The 22,993-nt window shown below is 43.3% G+C and overlaps 1 protein-coding gene across 2 annotated transcripts; it reads left to right on the top strand.

The window, feature by feature from the left end:
• Nucleotides 1-12,326: 12,326 nt before the first annotated feature.
• DEDD (death effector domain containing) lies at nt 12,327-22,911 on the top strand. Of its 2 annotated transcripts, none has more exons than XM_014835502.3 (6): nt 12,327-12,891; nt 14,641-14,673; nt 20,317-20,705; nt 20,909-21,016; nt 21,325-21,471; nt 22,025-22,911. In XM_014835502.3, the coding sequence occupies exons 3-6, from the start codon at nt 20,381-20,383 to the stop codon at nt 22,399-22,401; spliced, it is 957 nt and encodes a 318-aa protein (XP_014690988.1). In that variant the 5' UTR covers nt 12,327-12,891; nt 14,641-14,673; nt 20,317-20,380; the 3' UTR covers nt 22,402-22,911. The 2 variants fall into 2 exon arrangements, with proteins under 2 accessions (XP_014690988.1, XP_044613614.1); XM_044757679.2 differs by lacking the exon at nt 12,327-12,891 and adding an exon at nt 12,946-13,051.
• The last annotated feature ends 82 nt before the right edge of the window (nt 22,912-22,993 follow it).

Here is a 22,993-nt window from a genome sequence, read left to right as displayed (position 1 = left end):
TTCAATCCCAAGCACAGTCCGACTTTAGAGATCACATCCTTAACCAACTGATATGCCTTTCCACCATTTCCAGGCCAATGTGAAACTAGCATCAGGGATCTGAGGGGTTGGAGATGGTGGCAGGGGCCTATGGATGGCCCTAAAAGGGCAGACAACAATCGGTAGTGAAACTGTGTTTCTGAAAACACAAAGAGAGACTGATGGTTCTAAACCAAGCACAGCAGAGCTGCAGGAACACATATGAGACAACCAGCCCCCTCCCTGGAATGGGCTGAAGTGTGCACAGGACCCTCTGAGGTGTTGGTATCACCCATAGAGTGGAACTATGGACTCCGAGCTTAACTGATAATGTGACTTCACCTCTACCTACTAGCTAGTAAGATCTGGGCAACGGTTGGGAGTGCCAGAGAATTTGGTTAATAAAGACAAAAAGACACAGTCTTTGGGGAGGAGAAACTAATATGCAGGGAATTAATATAAAATAAGAAATCTCTATTCTGGAAGTATACAAAGTACTGTCTGAGTAAGTATGCCTGAGAGAATTGGGTAAGGCTGATAGCATTTGAACTGGAACTCTTAGGATGGGTCCATTGAACATGCAGGCAAGGAGAGAGCAGGGGAAGTATAGCATTCTAGGCAGACAGAAGAGCGTGTGTAAGGCAGGAAGGCATGAGGGAATATAGTATTATATTAATAATAGCAAATATCCAGATCATTATTTATAACAGGAAAAAAGCTCCTAGAAACCATTAATGTTACAATATTAATTCTATGCAATATGCCATATGGAAATATTTATAAAATAAATTATAAAATCAGAACACAAAATTTTACGTACATGTGGTTTTAAAATATTTATTTTTGAATAGGTAACCCATGCACCTGCTCAAAACTCAAAGGGTACAAAAGGATATAGAGTGTAACGTAACTCTCCCTCTTACCCCATTGCTTGGCTGCTCAGTTCCCTTCCCCAGGGGCCCCTCCCCTCCACCTAGTTTTTTGTATAACCTTCCAAATATATTCTATGCATTTACCAATACACATACCAATGCATTTACCATTACACAAATACATTTTTTTAAAACTTTTTATACAAATGGTAGCATACTATACACATTTGTGCACCTTGCTTTTTTCACTGAATAATATATCTTGGAGGCTGCTCCATATTAATACATATAGAACTACCTCATTCTTTTGTTCCTTGTCTCCCTCCCCTTCTTCCTTCTTCTTTAGTAGATGCATCTCATTGTATGGATCTACCATAATTTGTTCAACCAGACCCTCATGGATGGATAGTTAGATTATAGTCAGTCTCTTGCTATTACAAACAGTGCTGCAGTTAATAGCCTTGTCTTTTCATCACTTTGTACATGTGCAATAAATACTTAGATATGGAACTGTTGCCTCAAAAAGCTTGTGCATTTTAAATTTTGTTAAATGTTTCCAAATTGCCCTCCATAAAGATTAAGCCAATTTATATTACTATTAGCAATATATGAAATGACAAGGTTTCCCCCAAAACAAATCAGAATATTAACAACAGAGTTGTTTTTGCCAATTCCATGATAGAAATAGAATCTCGAGACAATTTTAATGTCCATTTCTCTTATTATGAGTAAGGCTGAATAAATTTTCATAGGTTTGGTATCCATTTGTATTTCCTTTTCTGTAAATTCTTATATTCTGTGTCCCTTTTAATTTATCATTCATTTTTTTTTCTGATTACTAATTACTAATTATTATGAGGGTTTTTTTTTTTTTGAGGAAGATTAGCCCTCAGCTAACTCTTGCCAATCTTCCTCTTTTGCTGAGGAAGACTTGCCCTGAGCTAACATCCATGCCCATCTTGCTCTACTTTATACATGGGACACCTACCACAGCATGGCTTGCCAAGCGGTGCCATGTCTGCACCCGGAATCCAAACTGGCGAACCCCGAGCCACCGAAGTGGAACGTGCGAGTTTAACCACTGCACCACCGGGCTGACCCCAGAGGGCTTTTTTTTTAACGAAAGAGAGTAGCAGTTTGTGATGAGTTGTAAATATTTCCCCCAGTTTGTCATTTGTCTTTGCTTTTGTTTATAGTATTTTTAACCATATGGAAAATTTTCATATATGAAGTTGAATTTATGAGTCTTTTTGCTTATAGCTTCTGGTGTTTGTCACTACAACAGTCTAGATTTTTTAAAAATATGTTTTCCTCTAGTACTTTTTTCCCTAAAATGAAAATGGCTTTGTTTGTTACAGTTTATATAAATACAGAAAAATAAAATTAATTCATATTCCTACCCTAAGAGAGAAAACTGCTATAATTTTAAGTATACATCCTTCCAGACATGTCTATGTGCACATTTCCTTTCTTCTACTTTTTTGGGGTTTAATTTACTGTTATATGTTCTTGAGATTGATGCAAAACTCATGAATTTTCAGCTTTTCTTTTTTCCAAATATGTGCACTTAAAAATATACATTTTCTTGTAAGCACAGCTTTAGCCACATCCCATAAGTTTTGGTATGTAGTATTTTTATTATCATTCAGTTCAAATTATTTTCTAACTCCAGTTGTGATTTCTTTTGAGGTGTTATTTAGAAGAGTATTTTATAACTTATAGATATTTTCTAGTTACCTTTTTCTTACTGATTTCTAGCTTAACTGCAATGATGGCAAGAAACTTTGTATAATTTCAATCCTTTGAAATTTGTTGAAACTTGCTTTATAGCACAACATGGTCGGTTTTTAAAATGCTCCAAGTGTGCCTAAAAATAATTTTTAATTTGCAGTTGTTGCATATAGTGGACTATATATGCTTGTTGAATCCAATTTGCTGCTCAAATGTCATTTAAGTTTTTTATATCCTCATTGATTTTTTTGTCTATTAGTTCTGAAAGATGCATGCTCTATCAGTGAGTGAGACAGATGTATTGAATCTCCTATTATGATCATGAATTTGTCTATTTTTTTCTTGTAGCTCTGTTGCTCTATATAATTTGAGGTTATTTTATTAAGTGCATACAAATGTAGAACTTCCTGGTAAATTGCAGTTATTAATATGAATGCCTTTGTTCCCCCCCCTTTTCTTTTTTTAAGATTAGCACCTGAGCTAAAATCTGTTGCCAATCTTTTTTTTTTCCTTCTCCTCAAAGCTCCCCCAAGTACACAGTTGTATATTCTAGTTGTTGGTCCTTCTGGTTGTGCTATATGGGATGCCACCTCAGCATGGCCTGACCAGCGGTGCTAGGTCCACGACCAGCACCTGAACTGGCAAAATGCTGGGCTGCGGCTTAACAACAAAAAAACAAACAACCCAATCAAACAATGGGCAGAGGACATGAACAGACATTTCTCAAAAGAAGATATGAATATGGCCAATAGACACATGAAAAGATGTTCATCATCGCTAATCATCAGGGAAATGCAAATCAAAACTACACTAAGATATCACCTTACACCCGTTAGATTGGCAAAAACATCCAAAACCAAGAATGACAAATGTTGGAGAGGTTGTGGAGAAAAAGGAACCCTCATACACTGTTGGTGGGAATGCAGGCTGGTGCGGCCACTATGGAAAACAGTATGGAGATTTCTCAAAAAGTTAAAAATAGAAATACCCTATGACCCAGCCATCCCATTACTGGGTATCTATCCTAAGAACCTGAAATCAGAAATCCCAAGAGTCCCTTGCACCCCTATGTTCATCGCAGCATTATTTACAATAGCCAAGACGTGGAACCAACCTACATGCCCAGAAACTGATGATTGGATAAAGAAGATATGGTATATATACACAATGGAATACTACTCAGCCATAAAAAAAGACAAAATTGGCCCACTCGCAGCAACGTGGATGGACCTCGAGGGTATTATGTTAAGCGAAATAAGCCAGTCAGAGAAAGACGAACTCTATATGACTCCACTCATAGGTGGAAGTTAATATATTGACAAGGAGATCTGATCGGTGGTTACCAGGGAAAAGGGGGGGTGGGGGGAGGGCACAAAGGGGGAAGTGGTGTACCCACAACATGACTAACAATAATGTACAACTGAAATCTCACAAGGTTGTAATCTATCATAACATTAATAAAAAAAAAAAAAAATGCTGGGCTGCCGAAGCAGATCACATGAACTTAACCACTTGGCCACAGGACCGGGCCCCCTTCTTTCTTTCTTTCTTTCTTTCTTTTTTTTTTTGAGGAATATTAGTGTTCAGCTAACATCTGCTGCCAATCCTCCTCTCTTTGCTGAGGAAGACTGGCCCTGAACTAACATCCATGCCCATCTTCCTCTACTCTATATATGGGACACCTACCACAGCATGGCTTGCTGAGTGGTACCATGTCCGCTCCTGGGATCTGAACTGGTGAACCCTGGGCCACCGAAGTGGAATGTGCTCCCTTAACCGCTGCACCACTGGGCTGGTCCCCTCCTTCTTTATTTCTAGTAATGCTTTTTGCCTTCAAGTCTACTATATCTGTCATTATATAATTTTCTTTTGGTTTATGTTTACATAGTATATCTTTTCCCACTCTTTTACTTTCAACCTTTTTGTACCCTTATGTTTTGGATAGCTTCCAGTATTTTATATTAATTATGATTGGCTATTAATCCATACGGAATTAATTTTGGTGAAGGGTATGATGTCAGGATCCAACATTTTCTCTTTGGATGTCTCTTCAGATGTTTCAACACCATTTACTAAATAATGCATATTCTTTCCACTGATCTAAGGTGGCACTTTTATCAATACAAAATTTCCGTACGTATTTGGGTCTATCACCGGGCCTTCCATTCTGTTCCAACAATTTGTCTATTCACAGGGCATTACTCTACTGATTTAATCATTGCAGCTTTATAACAAATTCTTATTATCTGGTTGGGCTAGCTTCTATTCATCACTTTTCTTTTTCAGAATTTTCCTTTTAATTCTTCCTTATTTTTCCATGTGAACTTAAAATAAGCTTGTTTTATTTTTAAAAATCCTGCTGATATTTTGATCTAGATCATATAAATCTATAGACAACTTTGGAAATCAACATCATTGTATTTTCTCTCTACCCAAGAACATGATGTTACTTTCCATTTGTTCAAGTTTTCTCTTATATGGGTAGCATTTAAAAATTTCATTCATACTGATCTTGCACATTCTTGTTAGGCTTATTATAAGGAACTTTGTTTTGTTGCTATTGGGTCTTCGATTTTATCTTTAACTTACAGTTTGTATATATAAAGGATATTCACTTCTGCATGTTACTTTCCCCCCACTTGACTAATTCCGTTATTATTTGTAATAATTTTTAAGTTGATGCTCATGAGTTATCTAGTTAAACAAGCTATCATCTGCAATAATGATAATTAGATTATTATTTTAGCTACATAAAAATGTATAAATAGCTAAAGCTTGGAAGAACACACGAAGAAATGAGGTAATGCAAGGAGTTAGGAAAATCCTTTTTGTTATAAGTTCATTAATGATTAAAATAGTAACAGGATTCTTAGCATTTTAAATGAGTTCAGGGCCTGAACACATGCTATTCTAGAAATAAAAAGTATAAGTAAAATTGTGTCCCCTTTAGGTAATCTGAGGAACTCACAATATGGCAAATGTCCACATTTTCAAAGAGGAAAATTCTAGATGGTGAACTCTGGGAACTAAAAACCTAAGATTATTAGGGGCCGGCCAGGTGGCACAGCAGTTAAGTGAGCACGTTCCGCTTTGGTGGCCTGGGGTTCTCCGGTTCAGATCCCAGGTGTGGACATGGCACTGCTTATCCAGCCATGCTGTGGCAGGTATCCCACGTATAAAGTAGAGGAAGATGGGCACGGATGTTAGCTCAGGGCCAGTCTTCCTCAGCAAAAAGAGGAGGATTGGCAGCAGATGTTAGCTGAGCGCTAATATTCCTCAAAACAACAACAAAAACCTAAGGTTATTAATTCTTAGTAAAACTATAGAACAGGTATTAAAGGGCGATGACAAAAGAAAGCAGCAATCCCCAGATGCTTACAGTGGTTCATCACTGTGATTCAGTCTCCCAAGGTGTCCGATCTTCATTGCCTCCCGGCCTTTTGCAGGTGTCTGCTTATCCTAGGGTACTCCTCCCCATTCTCCACAAGATGGCTGCCTCCTTCGTGTCCTTTGGGTCTCAGCTTCCATGTCACCACCTCACAGAGGATTTCTGGATCATTCATTTTTCTGTCACAGCATTCTGTTCTTTTCCTTCATAGCACCTATCTCAATTTAGAATGATGTATTTATTTTTTCCTTAGTGTCTGTCTACCCACGTAGTGAGCTCCATGAAGACATGACTGTTTTGTCCACCATTGTGTATCCTATCCTATACGTCTATCACAATACCTGACATTAGTAAATGCTTAACATACTAAGTAAACGACTGAATGACTTTCCTCGCCAGTGTTACTAGATAAACAAACTAGAAGAACATTATAGAGACAGTATATCTTGATTGCAGGAAAACATAACAGTTTCCTGGTATGTTTTTTGAAAAAGATAGACAATGGGCTAGAATATAGAAGCATTTTTATTTGATTGAACAATCAACCAAAGAAGAACTGACTAATTTTCTAATTAACTGGTGTGGTTGGTGAGACAAGGCTGTTTTTGTCGTGGCCTGCAGGATAACCAATGACTTGGAAAAAGTCATCCCCACGGGGGCAGCAGAGAGCATTGATAAAGGACCTGCTGAATTTCTGAAACCTGAAACATATATATCGTTATATACAAATACTAGGTAACATTTACCCAGCACTTACAATGAGTTAGGCCCTGTGTTAACAATTCATATATATTATTCAACATAATCATTAAAACAATGACCTATCATGTGGATGTTATATTTGCCCCTTTTACAGATAAGAAAACAAGCTCAGAGAAGCTAAGGAATTTGCCCAAAGTCATATTAGTGAGGGTCAGAGCTGGCAAATGAAGAAAAGGAAACAGGTTAAGGAGAATTTTGGATAGCAGATAGTTAGGATTCAGGGACTGATTGTGGTCCCTATTTTTCTATTCAGGAGCCAGGAGACATCAGAATTCCAGCTCAGGGCTTACAGCTAGGTCTGAAGCTCAATTGAAATTAGGATCCAGGATGATGCCTGGATGAAAATGAATAACTGGGGGGCCGGCCCCATGGCCGAGTGGTTAAGTTTTCACGCTCTGCTTCGGTAGCCCAGGGTTTCGCTGGTTCGGATCCTAGGCATAGACATGGCACAGCTCGTCAGGCCACATTGAGGTGGCATCCCACATACCACAACTAGAAGGACCCACAACTAAAATATACAACTATGTACTGGGGGGATTTGGGGAGAAAAAAACAGGGAAGAAAAAAGAAGATTGGCAACAGTTGTTAGCTCAGGTGCCAATCTTAAAAAAAAAAAGAGGGGCCGGCCCAGTGGCGCAGCGGTTAAGTTTGCACCTTCCGCTGAGGCGGCCTGGGGTTCGCCAGTTTGGATCCTGGGTGTGGACATGGCATTGCTTATCCAGCCATGCTGTGGCAGGCGTCCCACGTGTAAAGTAGAGGAAGATGGGCACGGATGTTAGCTCAGGGCCAGTCTTCCTCAGCAAAAAGAGGAGGATTGACAGCAGTTAGCTCAGAGCTAATCTTCCTCAAAAAAAAAAGAAAGAAAATGATTAACTGGAGCAGCTTGAAGTTAATGGGGAGCCAAGAACTAGAGAGGCCTGTCAGGTCAATAAATCACTGTAGGATAAAGTTCAAGAATAAAGCTCAGGCAGGGACACAGGGATCAGACTGGGCCTGGAAGAATCAAAAGGATACTTGTGACAATAACTGCCAATAGGGTATGGACTTCTTTAAGGCAATGTCTGGTTTGAAAAGATCTTAATTTGGGCAGAGGTGTAGAACAGCATGAACTGGGAAAAGCAGCCTTAATAGAGTATTCAGATCAAGCAAGATAAGAGGTCTTCTATACTTTGAATTGGTACTACCATTGACCTGGAAAAAAAATATTTAGTAGGGACATAGTAGTTATCTGAAGGGTTGACATACAGCTATGATGTGGTGATCCAGAGAGAAAAAATAGGACCAATAAATGGAAGGTACAAAGAGATAGATTTTTCTAAAGTACAGAAAAAAGGCTTTTCTCTTTTGCTTTTTTTTGGTGAGGAAGATTGGCCCTGAGCTAACACTTGTTGCCAATCTTTCTCTTTTTTTTTTTTGCTTGAGGAAGACTATCCCTGAGCTAACATCTGTGGCAATCTTCTTCTGTTTGGTATGTGGGATGCTGCCACAGCGTGGCCTGATGAGTGGTACGTAGGTCCGTGTCTGGGATCCAAACTGCGAACCCTGGGCCACCGAAACAGAGTATGTGAACTTAACTACTACGCCACTATGCTGGCCCCTAAAAAGGCTTTTCTAATCACTGAGAATTACAGTGAGTTGAGAACTATAGCACAGGACACACTAGAAACAGGAGAATGTGAAAGGTAGCTGAAGGATGTCAGGTTAGAGTCTAGTGAAGGAAGAGATAATGGTGGGAACAGTGTGTTGAGAAGCAGAAAAGAATGGGAATCAGGGTCAAGCTGAAGGGGCTGGTCTTTGAAAGCTAGAGGGAGTTTTCTTAGCAGAGGCTCCAAGGAAGAGACAGGAGCTGACGTAAAGGAAGGAATGTGAAAGACAGAGTAACAAAAGAATCGTACACAGGGTTCTCAGTCTTCTCAGTGGAGTTTTCTCAAGTTTTCAGTTGAAGCAACGAGAGGATGGAAAAAGAACAGAAGACAAAAGATGAAGTTTTTGCTATAACTATTGATGTATAGTTTAACCCAAGGGGGAACAGCTGTTTAGCTATGGCTAGTGAAAAATCTTTAAAGCGTTTGAAATATTTTTTCTCAGTGGTGGGCATGAGAGTGTCCATCTCCACACAGGTCTCCTTGGGTTAGCTGGCATTTATTCCATTTCACCTCAGGAAATCTGCTCAGCTCTCTTTATTGGCATTATGATCTCTTCAGCCCCTATTAAATCTCAAGTGAACATCCAGGGCCCCCCAAACAGAAAACATTTCTACAACTGCAACCATGAATGGACCAATTACCTTAGGAACAGTTGGCCAGACAATGTTTGTCCCAATTGTCTGGAATATGTAAAATTTAGTTGTTAAGGTTTGGTTCCAGGGAAAAGGACTGAGTCCTACGAGTCCTGTAGAGGAAGAGAGATTATTCTGGAAGGCTTAATGGAGACAAATCCCAGCCCTTCCTTTACCTTTCCATTCTGAGTGGAGAGGGCAATGTGTGTTTTTTCCCCATGGGCTGCAATGAGTGAGCTGGACATCACACTATTAGAAAAGGCAGTCTTCAGTATGGACTTTCCTCTCTAACCCTCTAAACGGGGTTAGGTTAGGTTTGGAGAGGAGAGGTGGGCTCACAGAAAGGAATTACTACCATGATGCCAAGACTGCTAGGTGTCAAACCGCTTCAGAATATGGATATGGAGAGAATATGATTCTATTTTAAGAAGTTGTGCCTGTGCCTGCCTCTTGTGTGGATTTACGTGGGTGGGGCACATCCCCCTTCCATACATCACAGCTACTTCTGTCCTGATGAGTCTTCCTCTAGGAAAAGCTAGGGAGCAATCTGTGAAGAAAATTAGGATATAGGGGAGGTTGTTTACAAAGGAACAGAGTTGCAGTGGGTCCAGATGGAAAGTTGGGTAGGGCTGACATTTTTGGCATTTTCTAACAGACACTTCTTCCTTCAACCTTCTAAAGTAGAGGCTGTTCATTCTCGCACTCCTGTAGGAAAGGGTGGCAGGCTATCATCCTTCTCTTTGCTATCCACTGGTACTTTCAGACTATGGTGCTTCCAACCTCTTGCAAAAACTCTTCGCTCTTTAAAGCTTCTGCTATTTGGTTCAACTACCCTTTAGCCCTCAAGTTTACTGAGGACTTTAGCACCTATTAAGTAACCTCTCTATGCCAACTCTTCCTATCTTTCAGGGTGGTTTTAGGAAAATCCACGCGATCCTTAGTTAGTTCTTGACCTTCTCAACTCCAGTTTATACTCCTACTTTCAAATCCTTAACTTCCATCATTTTGGCAACACAGGTTTTTCTTGATGGCAGCTTCAGGGCCATAGTATGGAATGGGAGAGGTAGCATTCTTGAGTGTGGAAACATGGTGGTGCCAGAGCTGGCTGGTGCTGACTTCAAAACCCATTGAAAGACTAGGACTGCCAGTCATGATGCATAAGGGTAGAATAGCATGGGGGTCAGATTCCACATGATACTTGGGGGAAAGTTCAAAATCTCGATCTGACCTTTGTGCCAAGCTTCCAGGAAACCTGGGTCTGGAGCTAAAAGCACCTTTCCTGTTGGCCGTCTTTCTGGAGACATCTGACACTTTTAACAACTTCCACTCTCTTGAACTGCTCTCTTCCCTCTGATTCTGTGCCAATTACCACCCAGTTTTTGTTCTTCCTTATTGGCTGTTCCTTTTCAAAGATTCTCCAAGGGCTCTTCTTCTACTTGTGCCTTAAATGTTGGAATTCTCCACAGCACTCTTCTTAGCCCTCTGCTGTTCTCTGGGGAGCTTCTAGAAATCTATGGCTTCAACTACCACTGAGATGTTCATGATTCAGAATTTCTGGCTATAGTCTAAGGCAGTATCACTCTGAATGCACCCAAACTCATCAGAATTTCTGGCTATATACACTGAAGTTTTTAAAAAGTACTTTTCTATAAAAGTAATCTATGTACACAGTAAAACAAATACCAACTGTAAAGATAGAGCTAAAATAAAAATGTATAAGTTTCATCCCTCCCAGGCCCACTCTTCATGGTTAATTTTTTAATGCCTGTGTAAATGTGCCATATGCATTCTTCTACACTAGCTTTTTTCCCATTTAATATATTTTTCTCCTACCTTTTAGATCTGTATAGTCAACTGCCATTAGGACATCTCCATCTGGCTGCCCCACAGGCACCTAAAACTCTTTCCCTTTCTTTGGAATTCTCCCTCATGCTACACCCTACTGCTAACCTCAACACCATTTAAAAATTCTTTTTTTTTTTTTGAGGAAGATTAGCACTGAGCTAACATCTGCTGACAGGTTTTTTTTTTTTTTTTTTCCTGAGGAAGACTAGCCCTGAGCTAACATCCATGCCCATCTTCCCCTACTTTATATGTGGGATGCCTACCACAGCATGGCTTGCCAAGCGGTGCCATGTCCACACCGGGGATCCGAACCGGCGAACCCTGGGCCACTGAAGTGGAGCCTGAAACTTGATCTTGGCATCAGGGGTCCGGCCCCTAAAAAATTATCTTTATACATTGTGCCTTTCCAGTCACTCAATCTACCTCAGTCTGGTTTCCAGCCCACCATATATCTCTGAAACAGCTTTCTCCAAAATTACTAAATGACTTCCTTGTTGCAAAATCCATGGACACATTTTAGTCCACCTCTTACCTGATTTGTAACGTTTAACACTGTAACCAGTTTCCTTGATATTTCTCTCCTGGTTGCCTTCTTTCCTTTCTGTTTGCCCCTGCTCGATGTCCTCTTTTCAGCTTCTTTTCCTCATCTCATCCCTCAAACGCAGATATTCCTCTCACTAGGCCATCTTATCCACTTCTACAGCTTCAACAACCATCTATATTCACAGGCGCTTGAGAGCACACACCCCAAACGTTTCTTTTGCATTCCCAACCCACATTATCTAATATCCAGTTGTCTAATGGATATCCGACAGGCACCTAAAACTCATTCTCTCCCCCAAACAAAAAAGAAAATGGCATCATTATTCCTCAGTTGCCCAAGTCAGAACACGGAAATATCATGGATTCCTCCCTCTGCCTTATGCGCATTTCCCATCTATCTTTTCCCATCTGCACTTCCCTTTCTATAGGAGAGACCACTGTGTCTCTCGCCCGGAAAAGATCTTACCAATTGTTCTCCACGCCTCTAACTGCGTCCTTTCTAATCCATTCTCCCCAATGCAACCAGTGATCTTTCTAAAATGCAAATATAATTAGTCACACCTCTGCTAAATCTCTTCAAAGTCTATTCGTTGCCCTTAGGATGAAATCAACTAAATTTGTAAGGCCTTGCGTAAACTGGCCCCTGTCAATCTCACAGGCCTCATCTATTACCTCTCTTAAAATCACATCAGGATACTAGCAGCTCCAGAAAGTACCCGGCCCCGACCCCCAATTCCCAAGAGTCCAGGATTCAGCTCAGGCGACACTTCCTTCATAAAGCGGGTGCTCAAAAGACAAATGCTCAAAGCATGAAATCCGAGAGGGCATCTCAGCAGCGCTTTCTGCTCCGGAGCCAGGTTTACGGAACGTCCGGGTTACCAGGAAGCTCAGAGCAAAGGTCAAATCCAGATCACGAACCTTCCCCAAAGGATGCGGGGCAATTTCACCCCCCATAATATTCCGCCCGTACGCGTCATGGCTCTCAGTCCCAGTCTTTCGGTGGGTCTTGAAGTCGACACCAGCCAGCCCTGGAGCCACCACTGTTTCTAAACTCAAGAATGCAACCCTCTCTCCTTACTTACTCCGGCCCTGAAGCCACCGTCAAGTAAAACTTGCGTTGCCAGCTTGCCCCAAAGCAAGATGGCTGCCATTCTCTAGCCTCTCCTTCCGACGTGAAGCTGTCCACTCCCCGTTTAATGCCGCTGCCAGGCTGCCCTCACCTAGCATGGCTCCTCCGGCTCATGCCTCACTATGGTCTCGAAGCCGCCACGAACCGGCCAGGTTCCGGGAGGCGCTGTTCAGGATGCAGCCACCCCCGCCCGCCTCTCCCCTCCCCCACGCCCGCGGCGGCGGCGGCGGCGGCGGCAGCTGGAGCCCGGATGCGGCGCCGGGAGACAGGCCCGGGAGCGCGGCGCGGATGGATCCAACATGGCGGCGCCAAGCCTGAGCCGAGAGTGAGGCGGCGGGGCGGCCGGAGTGGGGAGGGGGAGTCGAGCGGGACGGGGCGGGGCCGGGCGGGGCCGCAAAGGGCTTGGGGAAGGAAAGTGGAGGGGGAGGCGGTGGCGACGTCCAGCCTGAAAACCTCAGGAGAGGGAGGTGACGGGACGCTGCGAGGTGGGGGAGGGGAGCGGCCGAGGGGGGCGTGCGGGGGAGGTGGCAACTGTGGCAGAGGGCAGGGGTCGAGGCGGGGGAGGGGACGTGGGGAGGGGCGTAAACAAGGGCCAAGGCTGGGCCGGGCTGGGGGTATTAGAGAGGCCGAGTTGGGGAGTGGGGCTGCCATCCCGCCGGGTTGAGGGGGCTTAGGAGCGGGAGGGAGAGGCTGAGCGTGAGAAGGGGAAGGGGCTGGTGGCTTGTCGTTGGGAGGAGGACTGGACTCTGAGGGGTGTTGGGAAGAGGTGAGAATTGGACTGAAGACGTTTGGGGGGAGGTTTTGAAAGTGTTAAATTTGAGGTGGGAGGGGGAAGGGCCTAGGGGAGATATTTGGGTGAAAAAGGAGAGAACGGAGGTTTGGGGAATGGAGAGCCTGTCGGTGTGACGAGGTAATGGAGAAAGTGAGAGACTAGGAGGAAAGTTTGGGAGGAAGGGGAATGGGATGGGAGATAGGACAGTGGAGCTGCACGGGTGATAGAGGTTCGGGGGTTTCCTTTTCCCTTGTGGAAAGGAAGAGAGAGCAGAGTTAAGCAGCATCAGTTGCAGCCAATTCCAATTGCCAGGCCTTTAGCTTTTAATAGGGTGGGAAGGGCAGAAGGGAATGGTCATGTGGGTTTGGAGAATTGGGGTTGGATGAGAGTTCAACTGGATTTGCCTTCCAAAGGCTCTCTAGCTTACTGCTCTCTTGTTTTTCCTGGTTACGAGAGGAAGGGAAAATGGGGAAGCTGGTGTCGCTGCCAGTGTGTGGAAGGACTTTTGTAGTTTTTAGCAATTAGCAATGCAAGAGTGAGGAAACAGCCATGCTATGTTGAAGCCCTATATACTAAGGTTGAGACTCTGGAAGCCTGAGAAAAGGAAAACAGGATGGCATCTAGGCAGCCAGGCTAATTAAATGAGTACTTTAGTTTCCAGACCGTTCTTTTGCTGCTTAAGTGCTGGGAGGGAGGGATCAGTATTCTTATACAGAAAACATTCCCTGGTGAAATGTAGATATATGAGTGGATGCTGCCCTCGTGGATATTTTGTTCTGACTGTGTGCTAGGTAAGGGAAAGGGCGAAGGTGGAATTTGGAGGATGGTTCTGGTCTGAAAAGGAAAACAGTGGAAAGTGTCTCCTTTGGCTGTGACCACTTTCCTCCCACTTCTTCCTAAAGATGAAAGTCAAGGTTAATATTGTAACAAAATAGGTGAGTCTCATGAGAAATTGAGGAGTCAGGTGAGAAGTTGTCAGAGGATACTTGGTTTCCCACAAGTTGTTGAATTGGGGGCCTTTCGTGGTACCAGCCATTGAGGCTGGAAATTCTCAGAGTTGGTATTGTCTTGTGAATTGCCGAGTAGAGAGTTAGGGAAGCTTGGGCTTTGTTGGGGCGAGTTACCTCATTTAGCCTGGAGTGGATTATTTCAATCGAAATGGCTTTAGGCTTGTTTGTATTTTTGCAACTGAGATTGACTAACTCTTTGGGCCTGTGAGGTTTCAAAATAAAGCTTGAAAATTGACTCTCTTTTCCCCCTTGTTTGTTTTTGTTTTGCTGCTGGCTCTGAACCTTGTGCTAGGAAGAGACCTGGGAAATTAACTTTCTTGCAGAGGTAAGTCTGGAACTTTTTATTGTTTTCAAACAATGGCAGGGAATGGAAATGGCATGAGAAATGTATGGTGGGTCAGCTCAGTAATGGGGTAGATGCCAGGGAAAATGAGTTTCACCCACCCAACTGAGTACGTAAGATCTGTTGCTTGCAGTCACTGTCTCTTTGGGTAACTAGAGATTGGTGGGAGGGAAAGGAGAGCAAAAATTAGGTGTTTTGGGACAGGCCCCAAGCTTTGTTTTGTTATTATCTAGTCGTCTTGGTTAGCTCTGAGAGAAACATTTTTTTAAACATGTGCAACATTGTACTCTAGTACAGTGTCTACTAAATATTGCCCTTGGAGGGTTGCTGAGGCACCTTCCACGGGAGGGCTTTTCCTCTAGCTTATTCTTGCTTTTAGTTGTTCAGGGTTCCTGGAATCTTCCTTTTGAAAATACTATGTAATTCTGACTTTTCAGGTATTTAGTTACATTTTCCTCTCCCACCAGCGAGAAAGCTCTTTATGTGCTCTTAGCCATGTTTAAGTTTTCCACGTCGTTTCCAATTCAAGTTTCAAGACATCACTCTTTTTAGTTCTTCCACTGACTTTCCTCTCTAAGAGCTTCTGAGAGTCAGATACTTCTGGTTCTGTGAAAATACAAATATCATCCCTGTTGGGAGGAAACTAGACTATCCTTTTCATTTCAAGTTATCACTCTTTATTATTTCTTCCACAGGACTTTCCTCTCAGGGCTTCCAAAAGAGTCAAATACCTCAAAAAATACAGATATCATCCCTGATTGGGGTCAGACTAGACTTTGCTTGGAAATAGAAACCTAATAGAGAACGACCAATCAAGAGGAAATCCTGTAGATACATATGGACTGTCCATTGGCCCTTGACTTGTCTTGGAGCTCCCTAAAGAAAACAAACGAACTACAACTCTAGGAGATGCTGCAATTCATCAGAATAAAGAATTATTCTTGGGAAACGTAGGGGGGAACCCATGTTTTAGGATCTCAAATGGACTCAAACCAGCTAGCGGGATCAGGACTCTTGTTTACTGGAGTGTTTGTCTCTTGGTATCTGGCAATATTTCAGACACCAAGACTCAAGAGTTCTTTCTAATCTTCTGTATAGAGGGGGTCCATTCTTCTCACTACTCTGATACCTTTCATCTAGGATCACTGTATAATTTAAGCTGAGTTCCCTTGCTTCACTGCTGCAGAAAGCTGAGTATATTTTAGTTTCAGAGGAAGTTGGCCATGTTCTTTTAATGCTGAAGTTCAATAGATTCTTGGAACCCCCATCTGGGTTGCTGAGTGAGTAAACTCACCATCCTACATGAGAATTATGTGGAGAGGGCTGCTTATTAGCCTATATGCCAGCCTCCTCACATTTCTCCCAAGGACATGGACTTGGGAAACTTAAACCTCTTCAATGAATAAGTAGTATAAGTCTGATTAGCAGCCTAACAAGGGAGGGTCTGCTAGCAGTCTAGTTTCAAGACTTTAGAGATGGCTGGTGAGGGTTAAGTCCAGGATCCTTTTTGTCTGTCTTGCAGAGAATGGTATTTCTCTTATCTTCACAGAGATCCAGATTGAAGTAGGTCAAATTAGACCTCCTGGGATGGGGTAGAAGGGAGTGTAGGCCTACCACCTGCTGTTCACCTGAATGGCAACAGCAGGTGATAGAAAAGCCAAGGTTGGAGTGGGATGGAACTCCTTAGTGCTGGTTGGACTTAGAGGTTAAATGAGCCTCTGTCTGACTAGCTTTTCTTTTCTTCTGGAATATTGTTTGATAGTTTGGGTCGGAGGGAACAAATGGCTTCCTACTCCAGATATAGGGTAGAAAGTGACAATGTTGTCTCTATTCCTTTTGACCTTTCATCATGCTCCATGTAGAATAGAGTTTCTCATCCTTAGCATTATTGACATTTTGGGCTGGATAATTTTTTGTTGTGGGGGACTGTCTGTGTGTGATAGGATGTGTAGAGCAGCATCCATGGCTTCTACTCACTGTATGCCAGTAGCACTCCCCCTTACCCCCCTAGTCATGACAACCTAAAATGTCTCCAGACATTGTAAATGTCCCCTGGGGGACAAAGTTGCCCCTCGTTGAGAACCACTGACCTAGAAGCTCTGATAATTCCTGGCACCTTGAATGATCCAGCCTGGGAATCTAGGACTTAAAAGTGGCCTTTTTTTTCTCCTTCAAATGTAGGGAGTTAACCCTGAGAGGATTGAGGCCTATTGTAGAATTGCATCTGTTGATGAATAATTGGGACCATAGTGCTTTCCTGTGCTCTGCCTCATTTTCCAGTGGCCAGGTCTGTGAGGACAATATTTCTTCATTTCCTGGGCTTTATAGTCAGTACACTTTGAATTGAGGAGCTCTGGAGCAACCTGCTCTTCTGATTGGTTTAATTTGAAATCTGCCCATCTGCTTTTTCTGGGATCCTCATAATCAACAGCTGGCCAAAGGGAACAGGTGGGATAGGAAACAAGGAGAAGTTGTAGGGGTTGTAAGGAGGCTCAGTTTTCTCGTGTTGCTGGCTATGAGCAAGAAGGTATTTTCCTTCAGTCCCCTCTATTTGTACCCAGGGACTGTAGCAGGTGAAACAAGAAAGGAAGAGACGAGGAAAACTAGTCAATAGTTGAATAGCTATTTTCCCAGCTGTTTTCCATGCTTTGGGTGGGGCATTTGGGCTCTCTAACTAGATATGGGCTATATTTCCTGTCCACATATCAGAACCCATGGTATGGGGCTAAGTGATTCCAGGGTGGACCTCCCCTTAAGGCTACAAATCTCTCAGTGCTTCTATTTTAGGATTACTGAGGAAGAGAGGACCAGGTCCTACTTGCTCTTCAGTTTTCTGAGACCCCATCAGCTTTGTTCTTCTGAAGTAGCTTATCATTTTATTCCCTTTCTTAAGCTAGCCTCAGTTTCTTGGTGTATAAAATGGACAGAACAACCTGTCTCATTGTTGAGTAGGGTACTGTGGTACGGCACAGTGTAGGGGAGGCTATAGCTTGCTAGAATACAGTCATACGTCACTTAACAATAGGGATATGTTCTGAGAAATGGGTCATTAGGCGATTTTGTCATTGTATGAACATCATAGGGTATACTTACATGAACCTAATGGTATAGCCTCCTACCCACCAAGGCTATCTGGTACTAATCTTATGGGACCACCATTGCACGTGTGGTACATCATTGACTAAAATGTCATTATGTGGTGCATGACTGTATATGCATGGTAACTGAGTTGCAGGTATCTATTTTTAATGGGGTCCTCTCATTCTTGCACATATGTGAGTTAATTAAAGTATTGCTTGGACATTAAGTTCAGTTCGACAATATGTTGCTCCTACTATGTGCCAGCCTCTATCCATTGCTAGGCACTAGAGATATAAAGATGAATATGACTTAGTCCTTCTACATGAGTTGCTTAAGATCTAATGGGATAATAAATACAGAAATGATTTTAGTACACTTTGATAAATGATTTAAAGGGAAATATGCACAGTGTTCCATAGGCGCACAGAAGAGGACTACTTATCCCAGCATGGGGGTGTAGAGAATGAATTTGAAGATGGTATCTGAGCTGACTCTTAAAGGATGAGTAGGAGTTAGCCATCTGAAAAAGGGTGGTGATGGGGGTGTGCAACAGAGAAGGGAGAGGGGCATTCAGGCAAAGGAAGTAGCCTGAAGAAAGGTATAGAGAAATGAATTGCATGATGTATGTGAATGATAAACAAACTCATAAGGTTAGAGAATAAAAAGTGGGTTATGAGGTTGACAGGTAGGCGGGAACCCAATCTTGGGATATTTGGTGTGTTGTGTAAGGAGTTTGGAGTGTTCTTATAGGTCTTAAGCAGAAAAGTGATGTGATCAGTTGTGCATTTTAGATAGCTAATTCAGCTGAATGTGGGGGATGGCTTTAGGTGGGCTAAGATTGGTGGTAAGGAGAGCCCTTAAAGAGGCTGTTGTAATAGACCAGGTGAGAGATTATTGGGATCTGAACCGTGGCAGTGGAGATGGAAAGGTGAGGCAGTTTAAGGGATATTTAGAAGTAGCATCAACAGGAATTTATAATTGATTGGGTGATTGGAGATTGTGGTCAGAGGGTAGAGCAGTATTGGGTGGTACTCTCTGGCAGGGCAGTAAGTATTAGTGACTATTTGTTAGTGCTGTCGAGTTGATTGAAACTCCTAGCGATCCTGTGTACAGCAGAGCAGAACTCTGCCTAGTCTTTTTGTGCTGCCCTCTCACCTTCTGGCGCTATGTCAGACAAATCTCCACTGCTATTCATAGGGCTTTCATGGCCAGTTGTTTTGGAAGTGGGTGGCCAGGTCCTTCCTCCTAGGCTGTCTTAGTCTGGAAGCTTCGCTGAAACCTGTCCACCATGGGTGATCCTGCTGGTATTTGAAATACCAGTGGCATAGCTTTCAGCATCAGAGCAACACGCAGCCGCCACAGTATGACAGCTGACAGACGGGAGGTTTGGTTCCCTAACTGGGAAATGAACCAGGGCCACAGCAGTGAGAGTGCTAAATCTTAACCACTAAACCACCAGGGCTGGCTAGTATAAGTGACTAGAGTGGAGGTGAAAGTTGTTGGACTTCAGGATTGGATAGTGGCTGGGTCATTGATACTACCCAGGATGATGGAGGAACTTTGTGAATCAAGTGCCAAGTTATATAATGAATGTAGGGCTATGATTGGTCATGGACAGAATATTGGTAAATGACAACCATGAGGAAAGATTAGAAGGTGGTATATCCAAATGGTGTATGAACATCAAGGGTGTACAAGTCACATAGGAGGATTACAAGCATGCTCAATGGAGGAGCTTAATAATATCTGATTTAAATCTATGAGTTTCGGTGAATATTATTAACCTTCTGAGTAGTTACGCTTCTGGACTTGGTTGGATTATAGGAAAAATGAGGATAGGCTTGTGGAGGGATGGGTCTGGCTTGCAGAGGTCAAGGATGCTTCTCTCTTTGAAATATCTTTCACCACCATTTATATAAGGTTTACAAAGTAATTTCACATGTATTTTCTCATTGGATTTTTAAGTCTGAGTAGTAGTTTGTTTCATTCCTGATGAGGGCAGTGAAACTTTGAAGTTAAGTGACTTATGGTCACACAGCTACACAGCTTGTTAATGATACAGACAAAATTGAAACTAGTTCTAATCCTAAAGATTTTCACTTTCCCTACTATCAGTCTCTAAGTTCACTTTCTGCAGCTTTCATATTAGAAGAGTGAATTCTCTACTATTCAAGTTTGCCTACATTTAAGAGGTGAACTGGTTGGGGAAAGCACAGTTCTCAAAAGCAGTGTTTCAGGGGCAGGAGGAACAACTGAGGTAATATCTAACAGCACTTTCTGCTGAGTATATAGCACTAAAATTGCATTATAACATCCTCACTTAGGGAAAGTGACTATATTTCTGCAGTAGGGTCTGGACTTAGAGCAGCATCTGCTGGGTATGGAGAGCTCTAGGCTTTTTTAAATGAACACTTTTTAAAATTTAATAAATACTTATTAAGCACTACACTGCCCGGGCATTGTGTTGGGCACTGGGAATACAGGAATGAACAAGACCACTTCTTGCCATTTAGTGGCTCAAAGGTTCTTGCCTTGTCCTTACAGTATAGTGAGGATTGCAGCTGCTGAGCAGGGATTCTGGAAAGCAGTGTGTACCTGAGCCCCCAGCATGGCGGGCCTAAAGCGGCGGGCAAGCCAGGTGTGGCCAGAAGAGCATGGTGAGCAGGAGCATGGGCTATATAGCCTGCACCGCATGTTTGACATCGTGGGCACCCACCTGACACACAGAGATGTGCGCGTTCTTTCCTTCCTCTTTGTTGATGTCATTGATGACCACGAGCGTGGCCTCATCCGAAATGGACGTGACTTCTTACTGGCACTGGAGCGCCAGGGCCGCTGTGATGAGAGTAACTTCCGCCAGGTGCTGCAGCTGCTGCGCATCATTACTCGCCATGACCTGCTGCCCTACGTCACCCTCAAGAGGAGACGGGCTGGTGAGGGTGCATTGGGGGCTGGGGACACAGGAATCAGGGAAGAGTTGTGGGAAGCCAGGAGTGAGCAGCATAGGAGTCCAAGCGGGAAGAGACCTTGATTCTGGGGAGTACCTAGGAGAATAAGTTATGAGGCCCCTTGGATGGTTGGACTAGAAGAAGGGAGGGGTATATCTTTTCTTGAATGACGCCTTTTTCCCCTACAGTGTGCCCTGATCTTGTAGACAAGTATCTGGAGGAGACATCAATTCGCTATGTGACCCCCAGAGCCCTCAGTGATCCAGAACCGAGGCCTCCCCAACCCCCTAAAACAGGTGAGAAGACATTAACTCCTCCTAATTTCCATAATCAAGAAAGAGGACACTGAACCCATCATATTCCCAGCTTTGCCAGCTTAAATGAAAGGACACCGTCCCACCATATCTAACCTCATAAAAATTAGGTGAGGTGTTAATGCTTCACCTAGATCCTGTAATTGTTCCCACGTTGTGTCTTCCTTTAGGTCACATTATTGCTGTTGCTTTTAATGCTAAGTCTAAATGATTCCTCCTCATTCCAAGAGCAGTGTTTGAATTTCTGCATTTACCCTACTACATCTTCTCCCCTTGTACCCTCTGGTCAGTGCCTCCCCACTATCCTGTGGTGTGCTGCCCCACTTCGGGCCCTCAGATGTGTAGCAAGCGGCCAGCTCGAGGGAGAGCCACACTTGGGAGCCAGCGAAAACGCCGGAAGTCAGTGACACCAGATCCCAAGGAAAAGCAGACATGTGGTGAGGAAGTTCAGAGGTACCAGAGGTGGAGTAGACTTGAGGGGAAATAGAAAGAACTGCTAGGATACTGGGCAGTTTATGCTATTTAGTGCAAGGTTCACTTTGATTGCTATTTGCAAAGTGAGGTTGAATGGTTTAGTCTCTGGGGCTAGAATTCCTCTATCTTTGTGGCAGAGTACATTTCAACTCTTTGTTAGTTAATACTAGATCAGAAGAATGCTGTTATGACATCCTTATGGGAGGATGAACCAAGTCATGATAAAGTATAAAAATGAACTTCTGTGCCTGCTAATTGAGAAAATAACTGCTAGAAGCAAGGTGCTGTTTGTGAGTGATGGGAATAATCTGACCTGGGCGTGGCCCAGTTAAGGGAACCTGCTGCATTCAGGCAAGGATTTCAGAGGTACATAGAAAAGAACTAGTCCTGGGGAAGAGGTAGAAAAGGGGTCAGGTGATGTTCCTGACTTTGCTACTCTGCTGTTCAACCTTTCAAACTTGGATTGTAAACTCACCCCTCACTGCAACCTCCCTACATATCTTCTGTTCCCCACAGACATCAGACTGCGGGTTCGGGCTGAATACTGCCAGCACGAGACTGCTCTGCAGGGCAATGTCTTCTCTAACAAGCAGGACCCCCTTGAGCGCCAGTTTGAGCGCTTTAACCAGGCCAACACCATCCTCAAGTCCCGGGACCTGGGCTCCATCATCTGTGACATCAAGTTCTCTGAGCTCACCTACCTCGACGCATTCTGGCGCGACTACATCAATGGCTCATTACTAGAGGCACTTAAAGGTGTCTTCATCACAGACTCCCTCAAGCAGGCTGTGGGCCATGAAGCCATCAAGCTGCTGGTGAATGTGGACGAGGAGGACTATGAGCTGGGCCGACAGAAACTCCTGAGGAACTTGATGCTGCAAGCATTGCCCTGACCTTTTCCCCTTCTCACTTCTCTGGGGACTGTTCCCACCATCCACCTCTGGAGCTTACATACTGTTCTGGGGTTTGTTCTCTACCCTTCCAACCAATCACACCCTGCCTTTTTTTTTTTTTTTTAAAAAGGAAAAGACAAAGGAAAATGGAAGTGGTGTTCCCCACCCCTCCCTGCACCCATGTGCCTGGGCTTCCCCTTTGTTCCCCCTTTCCACTTACCCCCCTAATGTGTGTCTCTACAGCCACCTTGCCACTGAGCCGTAAGACAAATGTATAGGGAGAAGCAAAGTCTATAGAACATAGTCTTTGTAAGGGATTGAAGTGAACACTGCTTTTGGGTGCACTGAGGGGTTATCAGTACTTCTGGCTTTATGAGGGCTCTTAAATTTTGTCTGAAAAACCAAAGGGCTGTGAGTAAGGGAGCTGTGTGGAAGGTGGGACTCTGAAATGTATTTTGGAATTTAATCACCACCCTCTCCCAAATTATAGAATTTTTAAAAAACAAAGAAGCTGTGGCCCTTTCCACTCTCTCCTGGCCTCTGGTGCTGCTCCTCTCTGCCTTGTTTCCTCCATTCCATGGCTTGAAACCTC

Source organism: Equus asinus, chromosome 25 (assembly GCF_041296235.1).
Source record: "Equus asinus isolate D_3611 breed Donkey chromosome 25, EquAss-T2T_v2, whole genome shotgun sequence".
Classification (NCBI taxonomy): Eukaryota; Metazoa; Chordata; class Mammalia; order Perissodactyla; family Equidae; genus Equus; species Equus asinus.
The sequence above is the reverse complement of the archived record's forward strand: the minus strand, read 5'-3'. Positions and strand labels throughout refer to the sequence as shown.